This window comes from Lampris incognitus, chromosome 21, assembly GCF_029633865.1.
Source record: "Lampris incognitus isolate fLamInc1 chromosome 21, fLamInc1.hap2, whole genome shotgun sequence".
Taxonomy (NCBI): Eukaryota; Metazoa; Chordata; class Actinopteri; order Lampriformes; family Lampridae; genus Lampris; species Lampris incognitus.
The window spans coordinates 7808140-7834843 of record NC_079231.1 but is presented as its reverse complement, the minus strand read 5'-3'; the positions used below and the strand labels follow the sequence as shown (position 1 = coordinate 7834843).

At 42.8% G+C, this 26704-nt stretch overlaps 1 protein-coding gene across 1 annotated transcript in view; it reads left to right on the top strand.

The window, feature by feature from the left end:
• Positions 1–26704, top strand: part of aox5 (aldehyde oxidase 5) — a 42511-nt gene that overhangs the window by 1394 nt on the left and 14413 nt on the right. The window contains exons 2-25 of the mRNA XM_056301577.1: positions 662–719; positions 1461–1557; positions 4023–4131; positions 4777–4903; positions 5186–5253; positions 5696–5776; positions 6041–6121; positions 6427–6571; positions 6916–7008; positions 7194–7345; positions 7728–7821; positions 8351–8460; positions 11972–12156; positions 13687–13849; positions 15589–15678; positions 16259–16428; positions 18252–18378; positions 19347–19469; positions 19630–19726; positions 20083–20207; positions 21689–21822; positions 23877–23964; positions 25098–25184; positions 26507–26698. Of these exons, the coding sequence (XP_056157552.1) occupies positions 662–719; positions 1461–1557; positions 4023–4131; positions 4777–4903; positions 5186–5253; positions 5696–5776; positions 6041–6121; positions 6427–6571; positions 6916–7008; positions 7194–7345; positions 7728–7821; positions 8351–8460; positions 11972–12156; positions 13687–13849; positions 15589–15678; positions 16259–16428; positions 18252–18378; positions 19347–19469; positions 19630–19726; positions 20083–20207; positions 21689–21822; positions 23877–23964; positions 25098–25184; positions 26507–26698 (2796 nt within the window). The remainder of the gene's footprint in view (positions 1–661; positions 720–1460; positions 1558–4022; positions 4132–4776; positions 4904–5185; positions 5254–5695; positions 5777–6040; positions 6122–6426; positions 6572–6915; positions 7009–7193; positions 7346–7727; positions 7822–8350; positions 8461–11971; positions 12157–13686; positions 13850–15588; positions 15679–16258; positions 16429–18251; positions 18379–19346; positions 19470–19629; positions 19727–20082; positions 20208–21688; positions 21823–23876; positions 23965–25097; positions 25185–26506; positions 26699–26704) is intronic.

Genomic DNA, 26704 nt, shown 5'->3' with positions numbered 1-26704 from the left:
GTCTCGAAGGGCATCCGACGTAAAATTCTGCCAAATCATCATGCGGATTGACAGGACCATACCAGATCGGTCGAGGCCTGGGTCAACAACAAACACCATTGATGCTGTACCCTCACATGGTACCGATGGAAACTATAAAATCCGCTGTGGCGACCGACCCCTGAGAAACAGGGTACAAGCCGAAAGAAGAAGAATAAGAATCTATGAAATGCAATTTGCTAACGTTTCAAGCTGGCTGCACATGACTGTCAGCAGACTGGAGCACTACCTGTTTAGACCTGTCACACATAATACACTTAATAAGACATACTAATTTACCACCATAGAAAACCAGCATGAACATTGACCTTTCTCATCACAGGCTCTACCTAGGAGGCCAGCAGAATTAATGAAGATATGTATTAAATTGTCCCTAGGTGTGAATGTGTGTGTGTGTGTGTGTGTGTGTGTTGGCCCTGTGATGGACTGGCGGCCTGTCCAGGGTGTCTCCCCGCCCGCCGCCCAATGACTGCTGGGATAGGCGCCAGCATCCCCGCAACCCTGAGTAAGGATAAGTGGGTTGGATAAAGGATGGATGTATACAGAAGTATGTGAGGTTTTCTGGTTTTAGTATTAAATATCATATTTCGGGACCCCCCCCCCCCTTCTTTCCTTATTTCAGGTCATTGAGAAGAATGCCGATCCTGAAGAAGTATTACTTAGCTTTCTCCGAAGAAAAGGTCGGTTCTGTTCTGTTGGCACCATTTCAACACAACTCTGGAAACATGCATTAGGCTTTCACTCACACACATAAAATATGTAATAATCTTGTTGGAGAAAGTTAAAAAGAAGAGTGCTGTCAATGTGCCCTTAGGCAAGGAACCAGCCCAATTTACCCATTAATCTATTGTCCCTCCCTTCCATGTGTTTTATTTGTGGTTTTAACTTCTCACTTTTATATTTTAACAAAGTGTGGTTTTGTTTGTTTGCTTTGTGAAGTGCTTTGAATACCTGAAAAACCATGATATAATTTTGTTATTGTTGTCATCCACATATACCGGGCAGTAACTTTAGGAATAGGGCAGATCAAAAACAGATCATCTATCCAAGACTTTCCCTTGTTGGTCCTAGATACAAGTTACACACCAAAGGTTTAATTAAGAAATGAGATCTCCACCATCTGTCGACGAGGGGAGGGAAAACTACGGTGTTTATTGGCCTTTGTGGGGGTATTTGTTCAGAGATGGTTCTGATTTTTAAGGCCAGGCTTTGCCGCCATTTGCTCCTCACAAATGAGTCGATATTCCCTCGGTAACGTGTCTGAGCCCCAAACAGTCACGGAAATCATAGAAATCAGAACGTTCATCTCAGTGAGATTTTACATACAAGAGCTTAATTTGGTGGAAGTGTACACATAATAACAGTCTTTCATGTAACATAGTATGTTTTGTAACGTCACGTGCATTTCCTCATGCACCCAGTGGGTCTGACTGGGACCAAGTATGGATGTGGTGGAGGAGGATGTGGTGCCTGCACCGTCATGGTGTCCCGATACGACCGCATCCGGGAGAAAGTCCTGTATCCTTTATACCAGGTCAGCATGATGGCTGATAATATGTGGTCCATTAGCTAAAAGACAGACTAGAAAAGAACCAGGGAACATCCATTTGCCATATTATTATATCTCAATAGATTATATATATATAATAGGTTACTATATATATGTGATATATAATATAATAGGTTACCATATATTATATCTCAATAGGTTAGCGAAGAGACTATCGTAGCAAAAAAACCCGACCTAGAATGAACAGAAGATAAAACCATAAAGTGACAGGATATGCTGAAGGTATAGTTGCACAGTGTCTTAAATGTGTTCACCGTAAGTAAAGAACATTTTGATTATGGGTGTGCCCAGTTGAAATGGGACCCCTGACCTTAGCAGCGTTATGCTATGGTCACACATGCGCAAATGCGGGTTAATGACCATCGGCTGCTGAGGCGAAATTAGTATTTTGTCGCGCTGAATGTGGGCGGTGCAGGATGTGACGCACACGGATATCAGTTGTTGGTTTTGTGACGGGAAAATGTACACCAAAGTCCAGAGAAGGCAAATAAATGTTTTCACGTGTCTCACTTGTAAATGTTATCATACTTGTTATGGACAAATACAGAGGAAGAGCATTGGTGTACTAGTTATATTTGTATCGCAGAATATGAACTGATGTTATTAATACATTTTCCATGTATTTATGTTTAATGCCTGTCTCCCGACTAGTTTTGGTTTGGTCCAAGATGCTGGTGCTGAATATCGTTTAAAGCAGTGGTTCTCCACCTTTTTGGGGTCCTGGACCCCCTGTGTATTTTGGATCTAACCTGAGGACCCCTCCACCTGATCTTGGGGGAGGGGGGTTGCAATTTGATAGAAACAGTAGAAACTGCATTTTAAATTGCATTATAGCATTTATACACTCTTTGGGGCAAAAATAAGAGCTTTCAGTTGTAACTTAGATATAGTTAACAAAACAGAATTCTTATGCAGTAACTTTCAGATATATGTAACAAAACAGAGTATGTATTCAGTAACTTTCAGATATATGTAACAAAACAGAATTCTTATGCAGCAACTTTCAGATATATATAACAAAACAGAGTATGTATTCAGTAACTTTCAGATATATGTAACAACAGAATATGTATTCAGTAACTTTCAGATATATGTAACAACAGCATTTTTATGCAGTAACTTTTAACAATGCAAACGGGAGCGAGAGCTCTTATTAAAATGCAATAAATGACACTTGTGAAACAGATGTAATTAGAGAAAAAAGTCCTGTTACCCTTTATAGTTTAGGTAGATAAAGGTCTCAGTCACATTTGAGTAAAATAATCCTATTTCTATAAATGTCATAGGATCTTTTTTTTTAAAAGATATTTTATTTTCATGGACCCCTTGCAATTACACCACGGACCACTAGGGGTCCGCGGACCCCCGGTTGAGAAACACTGGTTTAAAGCACCTTTAATGTAGGATGTCCTCTGTGGCGACCCCTAACAGGAGCAGCCGAAAGTAGTAGTAGTAGTAGTAGTAGTAGTAGTAATGTAGGCTGTCCTCTCCCTCTCCCACACAAACACACACCTGTTGCTGTCTCTTTCCTACTGTTTTACGCTCCCCCTGCTGTTTATCTCCTCTGCTCTTCAGGGGTCGTCTCTGTCTCTTGTCTGTCTGTCTGTGACGATCTGCTCTCTACTTCTCACTCCAGTTGCCCTTAGAAAGTCGTCAATTGTATATTGTATAGCCCAATATCACAAATGACAAATTTCCCCCAAGGGACTTCACGGCAACACAATTTAGAAGGCCTCCCTCTCCTTTTTCCTCTTTTTCTCTTTCGTTTGCAGCACTCGCTTCTGTTTGATTTATCAATTTTCAAGTCTGCAGCCTGGCTAGGTAACTTCTTTATCCGCTTACTTCAGGCCCCCCCCCTCCTGGTGTACACTGTTTCTGCTCGTAGTCAAATTTAACAACAACAACACTACAACACAACAATCTTCAGATATATACACAAATATTGACTATATACAGGCGAAATAAGAGGTGATAAGGTGCACTGGTGCAGAGAATATATCAGAGATGCTGAAACAGATGTTAGCAGGTTACTTACATACACGCCTGAGGTAGATGGACATGACAGAGCGGACCAGTATACGGACAATATATACAAAATGGTTGGATTAATTTGACAGTGTTAAGCGTTAATTTTTGTATGGAAGCCCATGGAAAGAAAATATCTGGTTAGTGTTAAAAATGTGTTTAATGTGGACATCTCGTGACCCACAAACACAAATGATTATCATACAAGTCAAGTGTAATTAAAATGACTGAGGAACGCTATGCAGGGATGAGGAAATGTGAGGATGTGTAACTTTTTTTTTTATCTCTGAGTACATCAGCAGTGCACCAACACGGTAAAGTAAACTTAGTTCAAGGACACCATCAGATCAGAGAGTGTTCTTGCATCCGTAACCTTCAAACAATCCAGTCATTACACCGTCAACGCTTGTCTACAGCCTATAGTAACCCTGCACGGGGTTGCCGTGGTGACAGTCGAAGGAATCGGCAGCACTAAGACCAAACTCCACCCTGTCCAGGTAACTAACTCACTGCAGTCTTTCCTCTATTCTAGCCAATCAGATCTAAGTGTGGTCATAATGCTCAACATGCACAACTGGTACCTAGTTATGATATGATTGATTTATTGGTCATTATACTCTCAAAAAATAAATAAATACTGGATTTACTTAAAAATGTTTTGTCAAGTGGTTTCATGCAATTGTGTTTGGCAACATTACCCCACTCCTCTGAGCCGTCCGGGTCACTGCTCCACCCCCTCTGCCAATCTGGGGAGGCGTAATATTTTTAAGTAAATTCAAAATGTCATTTTTTTGAGAGCACTTTCATTCGTTATCCCTCTTACACACACACACACACAAACACATACACACACACACACACACACACACGAATTAAGCCAGCACCAAATTCGGTGCTGGCTTAATTTGCCAAGTTTTCATGCCATTATTTGCTGATAACGCCACTTTGATCAGGCTTGTAGCATAGGGTCACTCGAGGCTGCTTAATTCGGGGTCACTGGGTAGATTTTCCACTTTTGCCTGAAGAGCCTCTGTGAGTATTCATCCTTTCCTCTAGCCGTCTTACTAGCGGGTTCAGGTAGCGGCTGTCAACAGCTGGACAAGTTGTTAAAGTGTAACGCTCTCTCTCCCTCTTGCTTACAGGAGCGCATAGCCAAGGCCCACGGCTCCCAGTGTGGCTACTGTACCCCTGGTATGGTCATGTCCATGTACACACTGCTGAGGAATAAACCTCAGCCCAATATGGAGGACATCAGAGAAGCTCTGGGAGGTAAACAGGGAAACAAATGAGTTGATCAGAGTCTGTTTCATTGCCCAAGTATCTTTGCATATGTGTATAATTTCATTCTTTGCTCATACATGGAACACATACGTAGAAGTAAATAAAGATCATAGAAAAGTATCTGGTGCTGCCTAGTGCAAATCCAGTTTCTCTCTCTTTAGCGCCGTGTCCCTTTACCTGCTTCTGTAATGAGTGTCTTTCCCTAAGAGGGCAATTAGAACGTAGCCTAATCTAATAGTTGACCTTTGACCTTTCCTCCTACTCTTAAAGGAAATCTTTGCCGCTGCACAGGCTACAGACCTATCATTGATGGATTTAAGACCTTCTGTGGCAGTGAGGTAGGTATCCATGCTTTCAGAAGTCAACTAAAAATGACAAATTCACGATTCAGAGGATGTTTTGAATCAATATAAATAGATACATATGGTGGCCCAGTGGTTAGCGCGGTCGCCTCACAGTAAGAAGGTCCTGGGTGCGAGCCCCGGGGTAGTCCAACCTTGGGGGTTGTACCGGGTTGTCCTCTGTGTAGAGTTTGCATGTTCGTCCCGTGTAGGTCAGGGCGGCACATGTAGGTCAGGTGCCGCCCAGTGACTGCTGGGATAGTCTCCAGCATCCCCGTGACCCTGAGAGCAGGATAAGCGGTTTGGATAATGGACGGCTGGATGGATGGATAAATAGACACATTTGAACATAGATATCCTGTTTACAGCGTGAGAGGTACTACGTGTAAAAAATATCAAGCCTGTTTTTTTTTTAAGATTCACTTTTAATTATTTTCAGCAGTCGGGATGTTGCCAAAATGGGGGCAGCGGGGGAAAGTGTTGCATGAAAAATGGAATAAGCCACAAGGAGGAAAATGATGTGAGTAAAAACCTTATGTAGATGTAAATCTATCTATCTATCTATCTATCTATCTATCTATCTATCTGACTAATCACTCAACTGTGAACGTTAACCGCTGCTAACTATTGTTTGATGTCATCCAAGTCAGAAAAAACAAATTTTGTTTTCTGTGCTAGCCAAACGAGGGGAACATCCCACTAGACAACAAACACAGACTGTTATCCTGTATATTATTACAGTAAATGGGAGTATATCATGTATCCTGAGCTGCTTCTCTTTAAGATCTGTGAGGAACTGTATCAACTAGATGATTTTTTACCGCTGGACCCCTCCCAGGACCTCATCTTCCCCCCGGAGCTGATGGTAGGTGACTTATTCTAAGATATCCAGCCGTTCAAACCCGCCTGCCATCCAATGACTGCTGGAATAGGCCCCAGCATCCCCGCGACCCTGAGAGCAGGATAGGCGGTTCGGATCATGGATGGATCCAGCTGTTCAAACAAGTGTTAACAATTCTCATGGAACATTTCACTCGTTTTTATATGGACGTATTCTGTTGAGAAGCTTGAAAGGATATCCCAGATTGGATCTGAGATATCGATGGTGTTTTCGTTGGGAGTATTGCGTTTGTCACGTGTGGTGGACCTTTCATGTGCCATGTTTCCTAGATAATGGAGAAGAAGCCCGGTGGAAGCCCCCTCTGTTTTCAAGGAGAACGAGTGCGGTTGGTCGCGCCGGTCGAGTTGAATCACCTCCTACAACTGAAGGCAGAACAGCCTGAGGCGCCGCTGGTGGTCGGCAACACAACCATTGGTATAACTTAACTAGCTGAACAACCACTGGTACAACTAAACTACTGCAGCTTAAAAACTGGAACAGCTAAATGGACTAAACAAACATCAGGATTTTAACAGGAGTGTGTAGACTTTCTATATTGACTGTATATCGACAGCTTACATATTAACAGTTTTTTTAAGTATATAAGGTTTTCTGTAGCATACATTACTACTGGTACTACAACTAATAGTGCCTAGTCTTTGCACCAATGTGCTTGAGAAAAATCCTTGTAAATTTATTCTGCATGTCGATTTTAGTGGCTCTGATACTAGTGCTGATTTTGACAGGTTATTACAAAAACATCATTCTTTGTGTTTTAGGACCGAAGGTGCTTCTAAAAGGAGTCCATCATCCTCTGGTGATCTATGCTGGGAGGGTTTCTGAGCTCAGCACCCTGACATGGGGAAAGACTGGTCAGTTTGACACAGTTTTAAGTGTTTTATAGAAGCGATGAAAGACTAGAGACCAGACAACACAAGACACAAGTAGACAAGATGAGACAGTGAAAAAAAAACCTACCTACCTTACCTACCTTCTTTCCTTCCTTCCTTCCTTCCTTCCTTCCTTCCTTCCTATGTCTGTCGGTCTGTCTATGCAGGCCTGAGCATAGGAGCTGCCTGCACCCTGAGCACATTGAAGGAGGAGCTGGAGAGGGCCACGGGGGAAATTGAGGAGGGGAGGAGCAAGGGCTACCTGGCACTCCTCCAGACACTTCAGTGTCTGGCGGGGAAGCAGATCCGCAACATGGCGGCAAGTTTACCCTTTGCCGTTCAAATTTTGTTTGAATCCCTGTTGTGTGTGTTGCTGATATGGACAAAGCATTCCTATATCTTACATGGAGAACACATTAAAACAGACCGAAAACCTAGTTTCCAGTCACTAATGGCATGCTTTACATCTAAGTTTGGTATCAAAATGGTCCAGTATATAATAGCAAGTTGTTTACATTCAACATTTTCTCATTTGGCAGATGCTTGTATCCAAAGCGATGTACAAGACAGACAGCAATTAGCAAATATGAATGAACGAATAAATGGAATCGACCGTTTTACGACTAAACCCAGGCCGACACCCAGGTACATCATATTGTTTTTTTCATGTAGGCCTAAGTGACCTGATATTTCCTCCACAGACCGTTGGCGGTAATATTCTCAGTGCTAATCCCAAGTATGACCTCAGCAGTGTTTTGGCTGCCTTGGATTGCACTCTGCATGTCATTTCTGAAGGTAAGAAGGTCCACAGTTGCCCTCTGTGTCCTTATTGTTAAACTTTCAGGAATCAGGAACAATTTATTGTCATTTCATTTCATGTACTTGCATACACAAAAGAAGCAAAATTTAATTTCCCCCAGCCCACAGCAGTGTAACATAAAAGACAAAAACACATATCCAAAACTTTCCAAAAACACCACCACCCAAAACATACAAAAACAGAGAGAACAAAGCAAAGAAACACAAACAGTTAATAACACAGTCCACCAACCCATATATATATACATCCCTTGCTCCTACAGCAGGGTCTACCACATAAAACAATACAATAACAACTAGGATGGTCAGGGAATTACACAAACTTTTTGCAATCATGTTTGTAGATTTTTTGTGATGAACAAATCTAGCACTGCATGAATTGTCCCGATGCACTTAAACCCCGTCTGTCTGGCATGCCAAGTGGATTAAAATGAACATACCGCTTTGAATTGCTAGAATTATAATTTCACCGGGTCTGTTTTTGTGGATGTCTTTCTATTTTAAGGTGGTTCCAGAAGCATTCTCCTGAATGAAGAGCTCTTCACTGACTTTGGTCGAACATCGCTCAAACCAGATGAGGTTCTACTGTCTATAGACATCCCCTATACCAAACCAGTGAGTTGTGTTGATCTCTACATAGGACAGAGTTCAAACCCCTAACTTGAGTTATTGCCTCAACGCTGCCTTTCAACATACTCACATAGGGCGACACGGTGACACAGTGGTTAGTGCTGTCGCCTCACAGCAAGAAGGTCCTGGGTTCGAACCCCGAGGTTGTCCAACCTTAGGGTCATCCCAGGTTGTCCTCTGTGTGGCGTTTGCATGTTCTCCAGGTGCTCCGGTTTCCCCCACCATCAAAAAGACATGTATATTAGGGTTTATACTCCTGTCTGTGCCCCTGACCGAGGCATGGCAAGACGAAGTGGAGTTGGTCCCCGGGTGCTGCACGGTGGCTGCCCACTGCTCCTAGCTACACAGCTAGGATGGGTTAAATGCAGAATGTAATTTCTCTAAGGGGATCATTAAATCATATCATAGAACCTCACATGCACATCCACATATACATGCACTTGGCCCTGACCCAAACCGGTGTTTGTTTTCACCCTCTACACATGTGCATACTGAGGGGTGTACTGGGAAAGAAATTCAGCAATAGTATCGAGCAGCCTATCAGTGGGGTCATTTTCTAACCACAAGTTACAGCAGTTTTAACTGAGCATGTAGCCTAGCCTATAATTTAATGTCCATCTTACCGCTTCAGTCTACTCCTGTTAAATAGCATTGCTGGCCAATTGAGGATGCATTTTTTCCCACGGCAATCACACAACTGCCACTGTGGGCTATGGGTCACAAATTGTGGTCACTCACACACTTATGGACAACCTGAGAGGGTCGTTTAGTAGGATACATTTGCAACTGATGTATGGACACATGGGGGACATGAAATAACATTGCAGAAGTGAAAACATGCTACAGCTTGCTAGCAATATAGTTAGCCTAGTTTTGCTCATTACACTTTTTAGGATCTGACTATAATTGCTACTTGCTGGTCCTCTGCTTTTCTTACTGAACACTGCCTTGCTCCACCTACATGTGCAGCACAGGGGTGCCGTGGGTCTGAATGATTTCATGATTGTTTATGTTTGGAAGCCTCTGCCTCTAATGACTGCTTCCTTTATTTCTTTAATTTTTTTTGGCACCTCTTTTTTTTGACATTTTCTTGTCCATGGCTTTCATTGCCCATCTCACTGCTGCATGCTACTTTCGCAGTCTAGAATGTTGACGCGCATTAACTAACTTGGTTGTGATTGGCCAGTGAGCCCAGTCCAGGAACATGCACGCAGCACGCTCTCATGCGCACCCTGAATGATAGGCACACAGGGCCAGTAAACATTTTATGGATTTTTTTCAAGGTCCATTGGCTCACTGATGCAGCGGCCCACCGGGATTTGTCCGGGTATACCCGACGGCCACTGTGCATACTTATTCACCTTTTATGAAAATACAGAGAACTTAAGATGCATATTTTTTTAGATATTCATTTCAAACACATTACTTACTTCAACATATTTACACGTTGATGAGGAGTTTTGGATTTTTGATTACTTTGCGTGCCCTAGTAGACAAAAGCGGTAGTGTTTTGCAGAAAGACGATTTCATTTCGAAGATAATTGCTGCAAAGACCTACATTAACCCCCTGGTAGCTGGTGCATTTGTTTTGAAGAGAAGAGTGAGAAATGTAGTGGTGTATTAGAAAAATCAGAATCAGAATCATGTAGGTTTGCACATACATGGAATTTGACTCCAGTTTCACGGCTCTCTCAGTGTACTTAACATAGAATAACAACACTACAACACAACAATCTTCAGATATATACACAAGGATTCTGTGGCGTAAGTTTCACTTGAACATTGGAGGGGACACATTTAGTGGGGGGTCAGGGGGTCCTCCCCTGGAAATTTTGAGCATCACACATTTAATTTCCTGCATTCTGGTGAATTTGTATGCACCAATTTGCTCTTTTTCTACATCAATTTATTGTGGAAATGTCTTATTTATGTACTCTCTTTTTTGCACCAAAAAAGCACCGGATATCTTCTGATACTTTCCTCTTGCTCATGTTGACTCTGTGAATGAAAGTAGTAGATGCATTTGAACTAATACAATACCCGTGGCACAAATTGGTTTGCAGATGTACCTATTATGTTATCTCATGTGCCTGAAATTATCAGTTCAAGTTCATTTAAGCTAACATAAACATTTAGGGGCTACTGTTAGCAAGCGCTAGCTAGCTAGTTCGTGAGGGGGTCTGAACTGATAACCCCCGAACACAAGCTATAAACTAGATAAGGCTATAATTCATCCGGAAACATGTAAGAAAATCTAACTCAGAAAACCCAAAGGTAAGAAAGGGTGGTGTACTGGGCTAGACAAGCAAGCTGGCTAGCTACGTTACTTACACTTGCGTACACGATCACTCATGCTCCGGTCTCTTGGTTGTCAGGAGCAACTGCAAGACAGCAACGAGGTCGGCAATCCCAGTGGCAAGGTTAAAATGGTATGGTCCAAGCATAGGGGTGTACGAAATCGTTGGAAAACAAGTATGAATGACATTTTAAGTAGCTCGACTGTCTGTGTTGTTATTTTACCTTTTTTGGCGAGGGAGTTAACATTATCATTCATGATATATTTTTTGGGGGGGGGGACAAATTCACCTCTTCTAAATATTGAGGGGGACATGTCCCCCCTGACCCCCCCCATAAGTTACGCCTGTACAAGGATTGACTTTAAACAGGTGAAATCAGAGGTGATAAGGTGCAATGGTGCAGAGAATATATCAGAGATTCTGAAACAGATGTTAGCAGGTTACTTACATATATGCCTGAGGTAGATGGACATGACAGAGCATACCAGTATAGGTACAATATACAGTATAGTATGGTTGGATTTATTTGACAATGTTAAGCGTTCATTTGTATGACAGCCCATGGGTACAGTGCTCTATAGCGCCTACCAGGGGGGAGGAGTTGTAATAGGTTGTGATGGGTCTGCAGCGATGTTGCCTGCCTGTTTCTTGACTCTGGAGGTGTAAAAGTCCTGAATGGAGGGCAGGTTGGCACCAGTGATTTTTCTCTGCAGACTTAACTGTCCGTTGTAGTCTGTCCCTGTCCTGTTTGGTGGCTGAACCAAACCAGACAGTGATGGATATTCATAGGACAGACTGGATTATTGCAGTGTAGAACTGAACAGCTGTTTCTAAGATATGCAGCCATGAGGCAATGTCTCTAATTGTGGATATGTATCTTGCCTGTGTGTCGTATATCACTTTGTCAGATTCGTGCAGAATCCGACCCGAAGACAAGCATTTGAAACCATTATAGTGAAATGTCTAATCTCGCTGCTGTTCTCATTTGGTAATGTCGGTCATATAGAAGCATCAAAATTCAGTTGAGACTGAAAAGGTCTCATGGCAGCTTTAAGTGGTCTTATCATGTTGTTGGTAATTTGATTGAAATAGAAAATTGATAAAAAATTGTACAAATCTCTATCTGTCGGTCTTTTTGCCTTTCTTTCTATCTGAGATGTGAATGTTCTTGCCTGATGTGTGACCTCTCTTGTCTTCAGTGGGAGTTTGTGGGGGTCTTCCGTCAGGCCCAGAGGAGAGAGTTGGCCTTTTCAATTGTGAATGCGGGGATGAAAGTCTTCATCAAAGAGGGGACCAATCTTGTGGAGTCCATCAACATCTTCTACGGTGGACTAGGACCAACCCTGGTTAGAGCCAGACGTACATGCCAGCAGCTGGTCGGCCAGTATGTTCAAAAACCAGTGAAATTTTGAATTCACACTCATACCACAATCTTATGTGTGGAGATGCTATTCTGTGGAATAATTGGTGCACATGTAAATGTCATATTCTAATGTCAGACACTGGGATGAAGTCATATACTGAAAATTAAAAACAATAATTTAGTAGCTGATGCTTGTTGATAGCCTACACACAGGTTTGGATTTCAAAATACGTGAATGAAATTCAGAATTTCAAGATACCTTTAATTTACTTCAAAGAAGGTTGAATCAGCTCATCTGGACACAATGTTTAGTGAGAGAGAAACGTTTCATCACTCATCTAAGTGACCTCTTCAGTCTCAACTGACTGCAGGTATCCCCACCCTTATAAACAGTACATTGGCATAACGACCCAAACCAGCAATCAGTTTCATATGCAAATAGGCGTGGCCATTAACTAGAGTTTCAATGGCCATGTGTACTATTCACAGAGGATTTGGGAATGTTAAAAACAAGCTGCACCAGAAATTGGTCCACCCCAAGGATCAGATCCCCCAGTACAAACAGAACAATATAGTGTAGGATGTTAAGTGCCAGGAGGATTGCCGTGACTTGTCCATTGGGGAAACTAAACAGACACCGGCCGAGAGGATGGCACAACACAGGAGAGCTAACACATCAGGCCAGGACTCCACAGTCTGCACCCTTCTACAGGCCAGTGGCCACTCTTTCAAGGATGAGGAAGTGCACATCCATGATAGGGAGGAGCGCTGGTTTGAACGGGGAGTCAAAGAGGCCATCTATGTGAAGAGGGAATGACCATCCCTGGACCGAGTGTGGGGGGTGGGGGAGCTAACTACATCTGTCACCATCTTACAATACTGTGATTGCAAACATTCCCAAATCTTCTGTGAATAGTACACATGGCCATTGAAACTGTCGTTAATGGGTACACCCATATTTGCATATGAAACTGATCGTTGGTTTCAGTCGTTATGCAACTGTATTGCTTATAAGGGTGGGGATACCTGTAGTCAGTTGAGACTGAAGAGGTCACTTAGATGAGTGATAAAACGTTATCTGTCTGTATTGTGTCCAGATGAATTGATTCATATTTCTTTGGTACAGATGAACTGTTTCAACTTTCTTGGATTTTCTTATCTGGATTATTGAGCATACATGAATACTTTATTTTAGTTATTTGATGCCTTGACGTTCCTGTGGTTACTGGACGTTGGTTTGCAGTTTACTGAAGATGCATGACTTCATAGAATGTAAAAGAAAAAAGCTGTTGAACTTTTTATCTCAAAATGTTGTATTAATTCTCAAAATATAACAATATAAATCCTGAAATTCTGACTATTTCTCAAAAAGCATCGATTTTGCATTTTTTTAGATGGCCCATTTATTTTAGCTGTTGAATTTAATAGATTAAATAAGTAAAAGTTCTGTTGGCTGATGAAACTGCAAAACATAAATCCATTTAATGTACCTTCAGTAAATCCACTGCAGGACTCACTGCTGTAACGCAGATGTTGCTGGTCTCTTTCCAGGTCTTGGGATGAGAACCTCCTTTCGGAGGCCTGTCGTCTCCTGGAGGAGGACGTGGAGGTCTCTCCCTCGGTCCACGGTGGTAAGGCGGAGTACCGCAAGACGCTCATCCTCAGTTTCTTCTTCAAGTTCTACATGCAGATGGTCCTGGAGCTGACGGAGAAGGTGGGAAATGGGATCATTTGAAGAACTAAACCTTGTCTTCTATACTGCAAGTGCTGGGGGCAATGTAGCTCTGATCTTTGACCTCCTTTCTATCATTACTTGCAGCTTTGGAGATCTGGTAACTGACAGTTATTCAGTTTTTTCCAGAGTCAGTGAAATGACTGAAATATAGAAAATAGTTTTTGCTCAAAGTGAATGTGAGGACACCAACTGATCAGTGAGGGTAACTACACCAGGTACAAGCATTTGTCCTCAGTAAGCTCGATAAACACCTTTCATGGAGAGGTGAAGTTTATGGTGCTTTATGGTGAATCGGCCATACTAAATTGTCCCTAGGTATGAATGTGTGATGGCCTGGTGGCCTGTCCAGGGTGTCTCCCTACCTGCCACCCAATGACTGCTGAGATAGGCTCCAGCATCCCCGTGACCCCGAGAGCAGGATAAGCGGTTTGGATAATGGATGGATGGATGGGTTCTTCGGGGCATTCCCATTTCTAACTTGCATAAATAAAACGACATCACTACTTGTATTTAATCATGTATTTTCTCATAAAATCTTACATAATAATTTTCATTTATGGATTGGTACCAGTCAACCAAAGTTGTATGTCTACAGTGTGACATTCATATCTTGTCCTGTATTCAAAACTTTTTTATGCACGCTCAGTAATCCAGGTAAGAAAATCAAAGAAAGTTGAATAATTTCTTCTGGACACAACATTTATTGAGATAAACATTTCATTACTCATCTAAGTGACCTCTTCAGTCTCAACTGACTGCAGGTATCCCCACCCTTATAAGCAATACAATGGCATAACGACCGAAACCAAAAATGGGTTTCATATGCTGGCAGCCATACCAACATGTACCCTTGCTCTGCCAAATGACGGAAGCTAAGCAGGTATGGGCTTGGCTAGTACTTGGATAGGAGACCTCCTGGGAAAATGAATTGCTGCAGGAAGTGGTGTTGGTGGGCCAGTAGGGAGCAGTCTTCCCTCTGGTCCTAATAAAAGCAACAAATATCAAATCCCAATGCTCCAGTGCAGTGACGGGGACACTGTGCTGTAAGAGATGCCGTCCTTCGGAAGAGATGTTAAACCGAGGTCCTGACTCACTGTGGTCATGAAAGATGCCATGGCACTTATCACAAACAGTAGGGGGTTCCCCAGTGTCCTGGTGAAATTCCCAACCTGGCTGTCTCCATCTGGCCACCTAATCATCCCCCCATGTAGTTAGCTTAATAATTCCTCCCTCTCCACCTCAAACTGATGTATGGTGAGGGTTCTGGAGCAAAATGGCTGCCGTGCATCACCCAGGTGGTGCTACACATTGGTGGTGGTTGAAGTACCCCCTTCAATGTGAAGTGCTTTGGATGCCTAAAAAAGTATTATATAAATGTAATCATTATGATTATTATTATATGCAAATAGACCTGACCATTAACTATTGAGACTGGCCATTAAAATTAGTTAATGGTCATGCCTAATTGCATATGAAACTGATCATTGGTTTCGGTCGTTATGCCACTGTATTGTTTATAAGAGTGGGGATACCTGCAGTCAGTTTAGACTGAAGAGGTCACTTAGATGAGTGATGAAACGTTTCTCTCAATAAACGTGTTCAGGTGGTGAACTGATTCAACTTTCTTTGATTGTATTCACAACTGATGCTTTATTTTGAAGACGTTTTCTCTGTGCTAGTATGACTTTATTATATCAGTTTTATTATTGTTTAATCAGAACGTGTTAGCGAGCGATCTTCCCCTGGAATACCTGAGTGCTCTGAAGCCCTTCAAGAACCAGGTGCCGCAAGGTCATCAGTCCTTTCAGGTCTGTTCTCACAAATTCATGCTAGATAGGCAGACAGACAGACAGACAGGTAAAACAGACATGCAATCAGGCAGAGAGAAAGAAAGAGCAAAAATAAAAAAATTCAGACTTTCTAAATGTAGCCATAGAACTGTTTAGCAACTCAGACAGACAGACAGACAGACAGACAGACAGGCAGACAAAAGTATATAAAGTATAAGTATAAGTATATATAAAACTGCCAACCAGTCCCTATTTAAGCAATAGGCCTGCAGGTTTGTAGTTAGTACTTAAGAAACAGCTAACAGCTGCATCAAGGCAGGACGTTACGCAAACTTTCACAAATATACTTACTAGAAAGCATGACTAGAGATTAGATTATAACACATAAAAGATTATAGCAGATCATAAACACATATATAACAGATATTCAGCCTTTAATTCTAGAGGATCTGAAAATGTTTGATACTCTACTCACGTTCCACGTGAATTTTTCCCACTTGTTAGACTGAATTTGTTCCTACAGTCATTTTCTTGATATGAAACAGAATTCAACAAATAACAGATCTGGTCTATGACGATTAATCTCTTTCATTAACAGTTGGTTCCTGAGGCGCAGTCTTCCTATGACCTTGTGGGTCGCCCCATGGAGCACCAGTCGGCCTTGCAGCAGGCCACGGGCGAGGCTAAGTACTACGACGACTTGCCACCAGTCCAGGGAGAGCTCTTTGTCTTCATGGTGACCAGCACAAGAGCACACGCCAAGATCATGTCAGTGCTGATACGTTATCATGACTGCACCTTGTCAGTCTGTAAATTTGTCTCAGAGAATATTTCGCTAACCAAAACAACTCACTACTAATTTATCTTTACCACAAAGAACATCACATTTTCATGGATTCTAATCAATCAATCAATCAATCAATCAATCAATCAATCAATCAATCAATCAACCAACCAACCAACCAACCAATCACATAATTTGTCATCCAGGCAACTACTCAGTCGATTCACTAACTAACTAATCTGTTAATTTAAATAGACTTGTGCTCACTGAGACAGCCAAACCTTCCTCAATGCCCAGTCTGTCGAAGTTAGTCCGTCAAGTCTTCTCTCGGAGAATCAGTCGCTCTCCACTCACCGATTTCAACTCGTTCAAATCTTCAGTATTATTTCCTCCTCTCCGCAGAAAGCACTAAAGATTCATCCAATCTAATCCAATAAAATAATCAACTAATCAACCAAACTAAGAACAAACAACCAGACAGTAAGGAGTCAGCGCTGGGCCTCGATGCAAGATGGTTAAAGCCGGCCCCAGTCTGCCCATCACAATCAGATGTGACATAACGTAATGTCAGTAGTGAAAGAAAGCTCACAGTTTTAAAACAACCCGCAACAGATGCCCAAGGGTGCTTTCACACTATGGACCTGGGCCCAGATCCGAAAACGCTTGACCCCAATGTCTAGTTCGTTTGAGTAGTGTATGTAGATATGCAAGTGTACTTGGGTGCTGAAAACCTTACTAATGTTAAAGCTGACCAGCAAGGGGGTGGGGGTGGGGTACTTAGGCACGGTAAGAAAACAGTCATACCTAACGCAAAAAAAAAACTCTATATTAAATAATTACTTGGAGACCGCCATGCTATAGAAGAGGAGTCAGAATAACAAGGCCAAGATAATGATAGACTGGACTACCTAACAAAGTCTGGTGTTGGAGCACTATATCAGATTGATGGTGCACCCGCACACTGACAAAATTATTCATGTCTGCGCATTTGCCTTATAAACACAAAACTCAAGTGTGTAGTCAAATAAATAATACGTTCTACTTACATCATGGGTGCACTCTCTGGGCTTTTCGCTGTGCCAAGTCTTGACACTTCGCCAGCTAGCCAACTCTTGTGTGTATTTTCCTAGTCCAAAATTAAAATTAAAATTTTAATTAAAATTAAAATGAAAAAAATGTAAATTTAAAATTAAAAATTTTAATTTTTAATTTAAAATGGAACTAATTATGGACATTATTTTATTTATGGACAATTTTTCTTTTTTACACACATTAAATTTTTTATGGATATTAAATGTCCATAAATCATAAATAATGTCCAATTATTTATGGTAGTTAATTTTATGTCCATAAAATTAATTTTATGGACATAAATTAATTATGTCGTAAATAAAAATTATGGACATGCATACTACCATAATTATGCATGGGCAAACTGCACATTTTTGAACATGCTGTATATCGTAGACTTACGATAAACGATAGTGGCGAGATGAAGAAGGGCCCGTGCATGCGGACCCTAAACTGTTGTGGGCCCCAATGCAGCTGCATTACCTGCAAATATGGTAGTTTCACCTCTGCAGACGGTCAATAACTCACTCACTCAAATACACAACCAACCAGTTAGTCAGTTCAGTCAAACAGCTTGGCAAACATGAAGCCAACGAAACCTTTAACTATTAAACTGGATTATGCCTAAGACCACAATCACACCCTCGACTCTGACTATAGTGTCTTTGTATGGTTTTAGATAGTGCTGTTAAACCAACACCTGATGAATGCGTTCACATCTCTCTTCACAAACCAGTAAAATTGACCCATCAGAGGCCCTGAAGATGCCCGGTGTTGTCACCTTTCTCTCGGCCGCCGACGTTCCCGAGACAAACCAAAGACTGTGGAAAAACAACCCAGAGAAACTCTTTGCTGACGAGGAGGTAACGAATAACAATCACGTTGTGTATCCATACAAACTTCAAGTGAATTTTAAGCAAACTTTTGAAAAGCAAAAAAAAAAAAATTGAATCAGTTATGTTTCAGTTAACTTTTTTTAAACAATTACATAATCATGCACCACACTATGTCATTAAAAACATTAAGGGAAGAATGGAGAAGTGTTGACTCATGTGCTTACAAAATCGATACGTTCTTCAAGTCAGTCACCTGTATTCATTATTTTTTTTCCAAATGAAAGACACTTTGCTTACTTTATTTGCAGGTAAGCTGTCCTTCACAAGCTGGATCAGTCTTGCGTGTCGATCACACTGAATATTTGTTGAATATTTGTTGAATAGGTCCGGCATTGTCGCAGGCATAGTGTTCCATCCGTTATGTAAATCACAGGTCATTCGAAAATGTTTGACTTTGACTCTGCAGGGAGAGGCCAGACGTAATAGCAGACAAAAGACCAAACTGACTGACTATTTGTGAGTCTGGGTCACCGGGCTCAGATTACTGAGCTTCGGATAGTTTCATAGGTCTTGACATTTATCATATTTATAAGCTGATGTTTCAGGCGGGACGGTGGCGCAGTGGTTAGTGTGGTCGCCTCACAGCAAGAAGGTCCTGGGTTCGAGCCCCAGGGTTGTCCAACCTTGGGGGTCGTCCCAGGTCGTCCTTTGTGTGGAGTTTGCATGTTCTCCCTGTGTCTGCGTGGGTTTCCTCCCACAGTCCCAAGACATGTAGGTCAGGTGTATCGGCCGTACTAAATTGTCCCTGGGTGAGAATGTGTGGGTGTGTGTGTCAGCCCTGTGATGGCCTGGCAGCCTGTCCAGGGTGTCTCCCCGCCTGCTGCCCAGTGACTGCTGGGATAGGCTCCAGCATTCCCACGACCCTGAGAGCAGGGTAAGCGGTTTGGATAATGGATGGATGCCTGGATAAGCTGATATTTCGTGTGTGAATGCAGGTGTGCTGTGTGGGTCAGATCATCGGGGCGGTGGTGGCAGAGAGCAGGGAGAAGGCCCGGACAGCTGCTCCGAAGGTCCAGGTCACCTACCAGGATCTTCAGCCTGTTTTCTTCACAATACAGGTACTGAACTGGGTAGCGTCATGTCACTACTCTACTTTAGCTAAACCTTCTTTGTCATCACCTTTCTGTATATTTAATAAAAATACTAGTAGAAATTGACCCAAAGTCAGTTAATTCGAGTCTTAATGACAATTATCCTGTTTGTATTTTCCCCATTCAGGATGCTATTAAGCACAAATCTTTCTTTGAGCCAAAGAGGAAAGTGGAGAGGGGTGATGTGGACAAAGCCTTTGGGAATGTGGATCATATCCTAGAGGGTGAACAACTTCAGAGACTTTTAAATAGCAAAAATACCACATTGTATGTGAAAAAATGGCTGCACACTTAAGACTCGGGGCAAGAATAATTACCGAAATAAGTAATCTCTTTTATTGAGCTTTTTGTCACATAGAATGTGGTATTTCTTCTGTTCATGATTACTGTCATGGAGGGAGCAAGAATTGGTAACCCTTCCTTTTACACGTATATTTAATAACAAAATAAGTGTCATACTTTTCCAGCTTCCCAGGTTCCTCTAAGATTAATAATATGTTAGTATGTGATATTCTGCTGGTGTGTGGCAGTGTGTTGCTATCTAAGCTCTTACCGGTGTGTAATGCTTTGTTGTTTGAAGACGAGTTTCAGATGGGAGGCCAGGAGCATTTCTACATGGAGACCCAGGGTGTGATTGCCGTGCCCAAAGGAGAGAATGGAGAGATGGATCTGTTTGTTGCCACCCAGCATGCTGCTCTCACTCAGGTTAGATCGATGTCTGGGAGGATTTTAAAATAAGGAAGGAAGGCAAGTGTAAGTGTGTGTGTGTGTGTGTGTGTGGTTCAGTGTCAGGTTTTGGATGAGTTCTTGGAGGTGCTGGTTTCAATAGCACAGGCGTTGTTTTCATGTCAGCACTGTTGATACGATGATATGCTTGGACAAAAAACATGCGAAAACATATTGTAGGTATTGAATGCGGGTGGCATGGTCCCCTTTAGATTAGCACTGTCGCCTCCCAGCAAGGGGACCTGGGTTCATTTCCAGCTATCTTTGTTGAGTTTGTTTTTTCTCTCCGTTGTAAAGTGGGTTTCCTCCGGGTACTCTGGTTTCCTGCCAGAGTTAAAAGACATAAAGGTGGGGCATCCGGGTAGTGTAGCGGTCTGTTCCGTTGCCTACCAACATGGGGATCGCGGGTTCGAATCCCCGTGTTACCTCCAGCTTGGTCGGGCGTCCCTCCAGACACAATTGGCCATGTCGGTGGGTGGGAAGCCGGATGTGGGTATGTGTCCTGCACGCTGCACTAGCGCCTCCTCTGGTCAGTCAGGGCACCTGTTTAGGGGGAGGGGGAACTGGGGGGGAATAGCGTGATCCTCCCACGCGCTTCGTCCCCCTGGTGAAATTCCTCACTGTCAGGTGAAAAGGAGCGCTGGTGACTCCACATGTATATGAGGAGACATGTGGTAGTCTGCAGCCCTCCCTGGATTGGGAGAGGGGGTGGAGCGGCGACTGGGACAACTCGGAGAGTGGAGTAATAGGCCAAGTGCAACTGGGGAAAAAAAGGGGAACCCCCTCGCTCTCCAAAGAAAGACAAATATTTGGTGAATTGGACTCTCTAAATTGCCATAATGAGTGAAAGGTTTGTGGGTCCTACGATGGACGACACTCAAAAAAATAAAAAAATAAAAAAACAGATAAAAAAAAAAGAGCCAGATTTGCTTCAAAATGTTATGTAAAGTTGTCCTTTGTGATTGTATTGATTAACCTCTAATAAACTTGATTTACTGCTATGTATTCAAGGACCTAGAAGTTACTTAAGGCAATAAAGTAGAACCACACGCGAACACCAACCTGATTATTCTCGGGTGTTGCGACTTGAAAAGGTTGAGAAATGCTGCTCTGTTAGATGTCAAGTACAACTAGTGTTCAGTTGAAAGACTCCAGTGGAGAAACTAGAGGATTGGTGCCTTATTTAAGGGTACCTTGGCAGCGGATTTAGTTTAATTTATCTAACAAGATTACTACACTGGTGCCCAGTAAAACCAGAGTTCCCAGTACACCCGCAGTGTTTTGCTGTTGGTTGCTGAAGGCTTCCACTTAAGAGAGTGGGTGTTAGGTGCCTTGCTGAAGGAATGTGTGGTACTCATTCATTTTCTCCACCAGCCTGGATTCAAACCAAAACCTTTCTGGTCACAAGCTATCTTTCTCTGGGCTTCACTTTAAAACCCGAGTTTATTATCTTAAACCAGGAGGTGGTCGCTCTCACTCTGGGCATCGACACCAACAAGATCACCTGCCATGTGAAGAGGCTGGGTGGCGGGTTTGGAGGAAAAGTCATGAAAATCGCCACCTTCTCAGCTATAACCGCCGTTGCCGCACACAAGTAAGAAAATTCCTCTCCACTCCAGATAAGTTAAACATTACTGTGATTCATTGACGGCCTTAGCGATGTTTTGCCCGTTTCAGTTAATTAGGCCCTGCCCTCTCAATGGGCCCCCGACTAACATGCAAGAATTAAAGAATTTAACCACATTTTAAAAAAATATATAATGTGGCGAGGCCACTGCTGGTGCATTCATATAGGCAAACTAGGCAATTGCCTAGGGCGGCACTTTGGCAAGCGTGGCAAAATGTGGGCCAACTTCACCAATCAGTCAAAACATTAAAACTACTGACAGGTAAGTGAATATGTCATTACAATGGCACCTGGGTTATAGTAGGCAGCAAGTGAACAGTTAGTTCTTGAAGTTGATGTGTTAGAAGCAGGAAAAATGGGCAAACGTATGGATCTGAGGGACTTTGACAAGGGCCCAACCTTGATGGCTAGATGACCTGGTCAGAGCTTCAAAATGGCAGGTCTTGCGGTGTGTTCCTGGTACGCAGTCATCAGTACCTACCAAATGTGGTCAAAGAAAGGACAACCGGTGAACTGGCGACAGGGTCATGGGTGCCCACGGCTCACGGGCGCCCAAGGTTCATTGATGCACGTGAGGAGCTAAGGCTAGCCAGTCCGGTCCAATCCCACAGAAGAGCTACTGTAGCTCAAATTGCTGAAAAAATTAATGCTGGCTATGATAGACAGGTGTCAGAACGCACAGTGCATCACAGCTTGCTGCATATGGGGCTGCGTAGCAGCAAACCTGTCAAAGTGTCCATTATGACCTCTGTCCACTGCTGAAAGCATCTACAATGGGTATGTGGGTGCCAGAACTGGACCATAGAGCAATGGAAGAAGGTGGCCTGGTCTGATGAATCACATTTTCTTATATATCACATGGACGGCTGGGTGCATGTGCATCATTTACCTGAGGAAGCGATGGCCCCAGGATGCACTTGCACTTCTGCTTGCAGAAGGCAAGCCGGCGGAGGCAGTGTGATGCTCTGGGCAATGTTCTGCTCTGGGCAATGTTCACCTAGAGCGGCAGAAGTGCATGGTCTGGGTCCTGGGCAAGGCAAGGTGTGGTTACTTCATTCAAAGATGACACACGAGAACCACCACTAGTAGGTGCTTGGCTGACATCTGAGCTGATACACAACACATAGCGCTATTCAATGCAGACTAGGAGTTGCTGAAGGGCGAGGCTTCTCCTTTTTCCAAAGTAAAAATGTAATTCTTTCAGTTTTTAATTAAGGGATTTGGATTATTTTTATGTTAAGCTGCATATGATGCTGAAAGTTTAAGTCCATGTTTTCGCTCTTTATTTATTTCATGGGGTAGCTCTTGAAATGGGCCCCCAGATGCTTTAGCACGCCTATGCTGTGATTTACTTCATTGTAATATTCTTCATCCAAGCCGTGGTATTTTTGTGAGAGACATAAAAACACCTATTTAAAGCATAAGATGCTATTAACACTTGTGTAAAAAAAAAAAAATCTCCGCAAAATGTGGTTATAACATCCACTCTGATACTTGAATAACTATTTTCCACTTTGCTTAGAGGAACAGAAACTTGACGTGGCTTGGCAGCATTTGCTCTGCCAATCCAGTCAGTCCTCTATCTTGAAACTTCATGTACTGTTGAAGTCATTGTAGATCATTTGGATATGGATGTCAGTTAAAGTTGACATCATCAATCTACATGCTCTTTCAAATGCTTGTCGACTCCTGAATGAACCATGTTAAATTAGCTTTTTTTTCTTTTGGAATATAATAGCCAGAGAATTTAAAAGCACAGTATAGCCACTTCTGACAACTAATATGTAGATGTAAATGTACAAATGAAACAGTATTTCTATGGAGTTTGTTGTGAGTGGCTTTATATTTTACATCTTTGAGTAGACAAGACAAATTCTTCACATCTGTGAAAGTACAGTGTATTGCTATTCATTCATTCAAGACATGTTGCACCTGTAAGCCATACAGGAACATAGTGCAAATGTCTAGAATTACTTTTAGGATGTGGTCTTTTTAAATACAAGCGTAATTTGGTTTTTAAGGACAGGGAAGGCTGTGCGCTGTTCCCTGGATCGAGGTGATGACATGCTCATCACCAGTGGCAGACACCCCTTCCTCGGAAAGTACAAGGTATGATACCATATCAACACATTATAACAAGTACGGTTGTCATGCAACACAAACAGGCCACAGCAGCAGTGACTCGACAGTACTTTTAGATCGGGGTTATTAATACTGACAATAAATGTTGTTCAAAATAGGTCACTGGAAGGGTGTCCGGGTAGCGTGGTGGTCTATTCTGTTGCCTACCAACACGGGGATCACCGGTTCGAATCCCCGTGTTACCTCCGGCTTGGTTGGGCGTCCCTACAGACACAATTGGCCACGTCTGCGGGTGGGAAGCCGGATGTGGGTATGTGTCCTGGTCACTGTACTAGCACCTCCTCTGGTCGGTCAGGGTGCCTGTTCGGGTGGGGAGGGGGAACTGGAGGGAATAGTGTGATCGTCCCATGTGCTACGCCCCCCGGCGAAACTCCTCACTGTCAGGTGAAAAGAAGCAGCTGGTGACTCCACATGTATCGGAGGAGGCGTGTGGTAGTCTGCAGCCCTCCCCAGATTGGCAGAGGGGGTGGGGCAGCGACTGGGATGGCTCGGAAGAGTGGGTTAATTGGCCAAGTACAATTAGGGGGGAAAAAAGCCTAAAAAATAGGTCAGTGGCTCATTTACTCATGTTTGGAATAAACCCCTTAAATGTCTTAAACCCCTAAATCTCAGCAATCACACATGAATGGAGAACGTAGGTAGTGGTGTTTGTCCCTAGTGTGAGGCAACTTTGACTGAGGACTGCCACTCTTTTAAGCCACGTGCTTAAACCTTTTAAAAATCTGATTTAATTTTTACAAGCCTGAATATTTGCATGCAAATAATGACCATTTTTAATAATTATACATTTCAATATTCTTCCAGTGAGTATGTAGATATTCTTTCATAGATATATTGCTTGATATTCAGTTTCTCTTTTAACTTCAAATGTTTTGTTCATGCCCTTGTGTCTTTTCACTGTGTATCCCACCAAGACAAACTGCTAGTATGCATACACCTATGTGACTTTCGAGACTTGATCACAAACATTTCTTTCTCAAACAGGTGTGAAGTAGTTCAGAAACCAAACTGAACCATCACTTTGATAGTCACACTGCTGAACCTGACAGTGGTTTAGTCAGCTAAGCTAACAGCAACTTCCTTGATTTCAATGCTTCCAGGTTGGCTATAACAAAGACGGCACTGTTGTGGTAGCTGACATCACTTTTTACAGCAATGGAGGATGCACGCTGGAAGAGTCATTATTCGTAAGCTCACAGACAATCTCTTCATTCTCCAGTATTGTTAACATGAACATTTTTAGTATCGGTAACAATTTTAATCCATCAAAATGTAGTGAGAGCTTATAAAAAAGCATCCAAATGTTTGATTCCTTCTATGGCCATCCCTTAAAGATTGAGGAATTCAGCTGAGCATGCCCCTGTTATTTAAAAAAAACAAATAATGTCTACTAGTAGTTACTTAGTATCATTTCTTTTATTAAGAACCCAATTTATCTACTACCATCTAACCAGTTATATTGATTTAATTTTGCATAATCAGTTCATAAGAGTTAATTTGAGTGGCATCACTGGCAAAGATTGGGTGTTGGATGAAAAGGTAAAAGAGCCATGAGCATTCCTATCAGTCTAGGAAGGGCACCTGCACTGTCATAGTTATAACTAAGACTACTACAAGTGCATCCAGTTATAACTAAAACTACTACAAGTGCATCCTTCTTAGAAGGTGCAGGGGACAGATCTTGAAGATTCCACTGTGGCAGTGTTCACTTTTATAGGAGGACACTTGGAAAAGGGGGTTTTGCTGCTCATCTCTGTAACTTGCTGCCAATATCGGGGAGCAACATCCAGTGCATGCAGGGTGCTGTACTTAACAATTAAATAGTCCCCTTTTGGGGCAAGTTCATCACCACTTTAGGGCTGTAAGCAACAGTCTATCACCCCACCTTTCCAGGTCCAGTCTTATTTAGTCACAATCTCGTTTCTCTTTACCTTCTGGGAGAGACACCTTCATATAAAAGGAGGTTAATAGGGCGTAAATGACCAGCAGAGCACTGTTAAACTGGGGGCGTCTGGGTGGCATGGCGGTCTATTCCGTTGCCTAACAACACGGGGATCGCCAGTCGAATCCCTGTGTTACCTCTGGCTTGGTCGGGCATCCCTACAGACACAATTGGCCATGTCTGCGGGTGGGAAGCCAGACGTGGGTATGTGTCCTGGTCGCTGCACTAGTGCCTCCTGTGGTCGGTCAGGGCACCTGTTCGGGGGGGAGGGAGAACTGGGGGGGGGAATAGCGTGATCCTCCCACACGCTACGTCCCCCTGGCAAAACTCCTCACTGTCAGGTGAAAAGAAGCGGCTGGCGACTCCACATGTATCGGAGGAGGCGTGTGGTAGTCTGCAGCCCTCCCTGGATCGGCAGAGGGGGGTGGAGCAGTGACTGGGACAGCTTGGAAAATAGGGCAATAGGCCAAGTCAATTAGGGAGAAAAAGGGGGGCAAAAACAAAAACAAACACTGTTGAACTGCTCATGTAAGATACCACATCCATGCATCCTACTGTGTTACTCAGGTCATGGAGAAGGCTCTGCTCCATATGGACAATGCTTACAAGATACCTAACCTGCGGGGTCGTGGCCTGGTGTGTAAGACCTACCTGCCGTCCTACACGGCGTTTCGTGGCTTCGGGGGGCCACAGGGCCTGATGATTATCGAGAACATCCTGCATGAGGTGGCTGTGAGGTGTGGCCTGACTCCAGAAAAGGTCAGA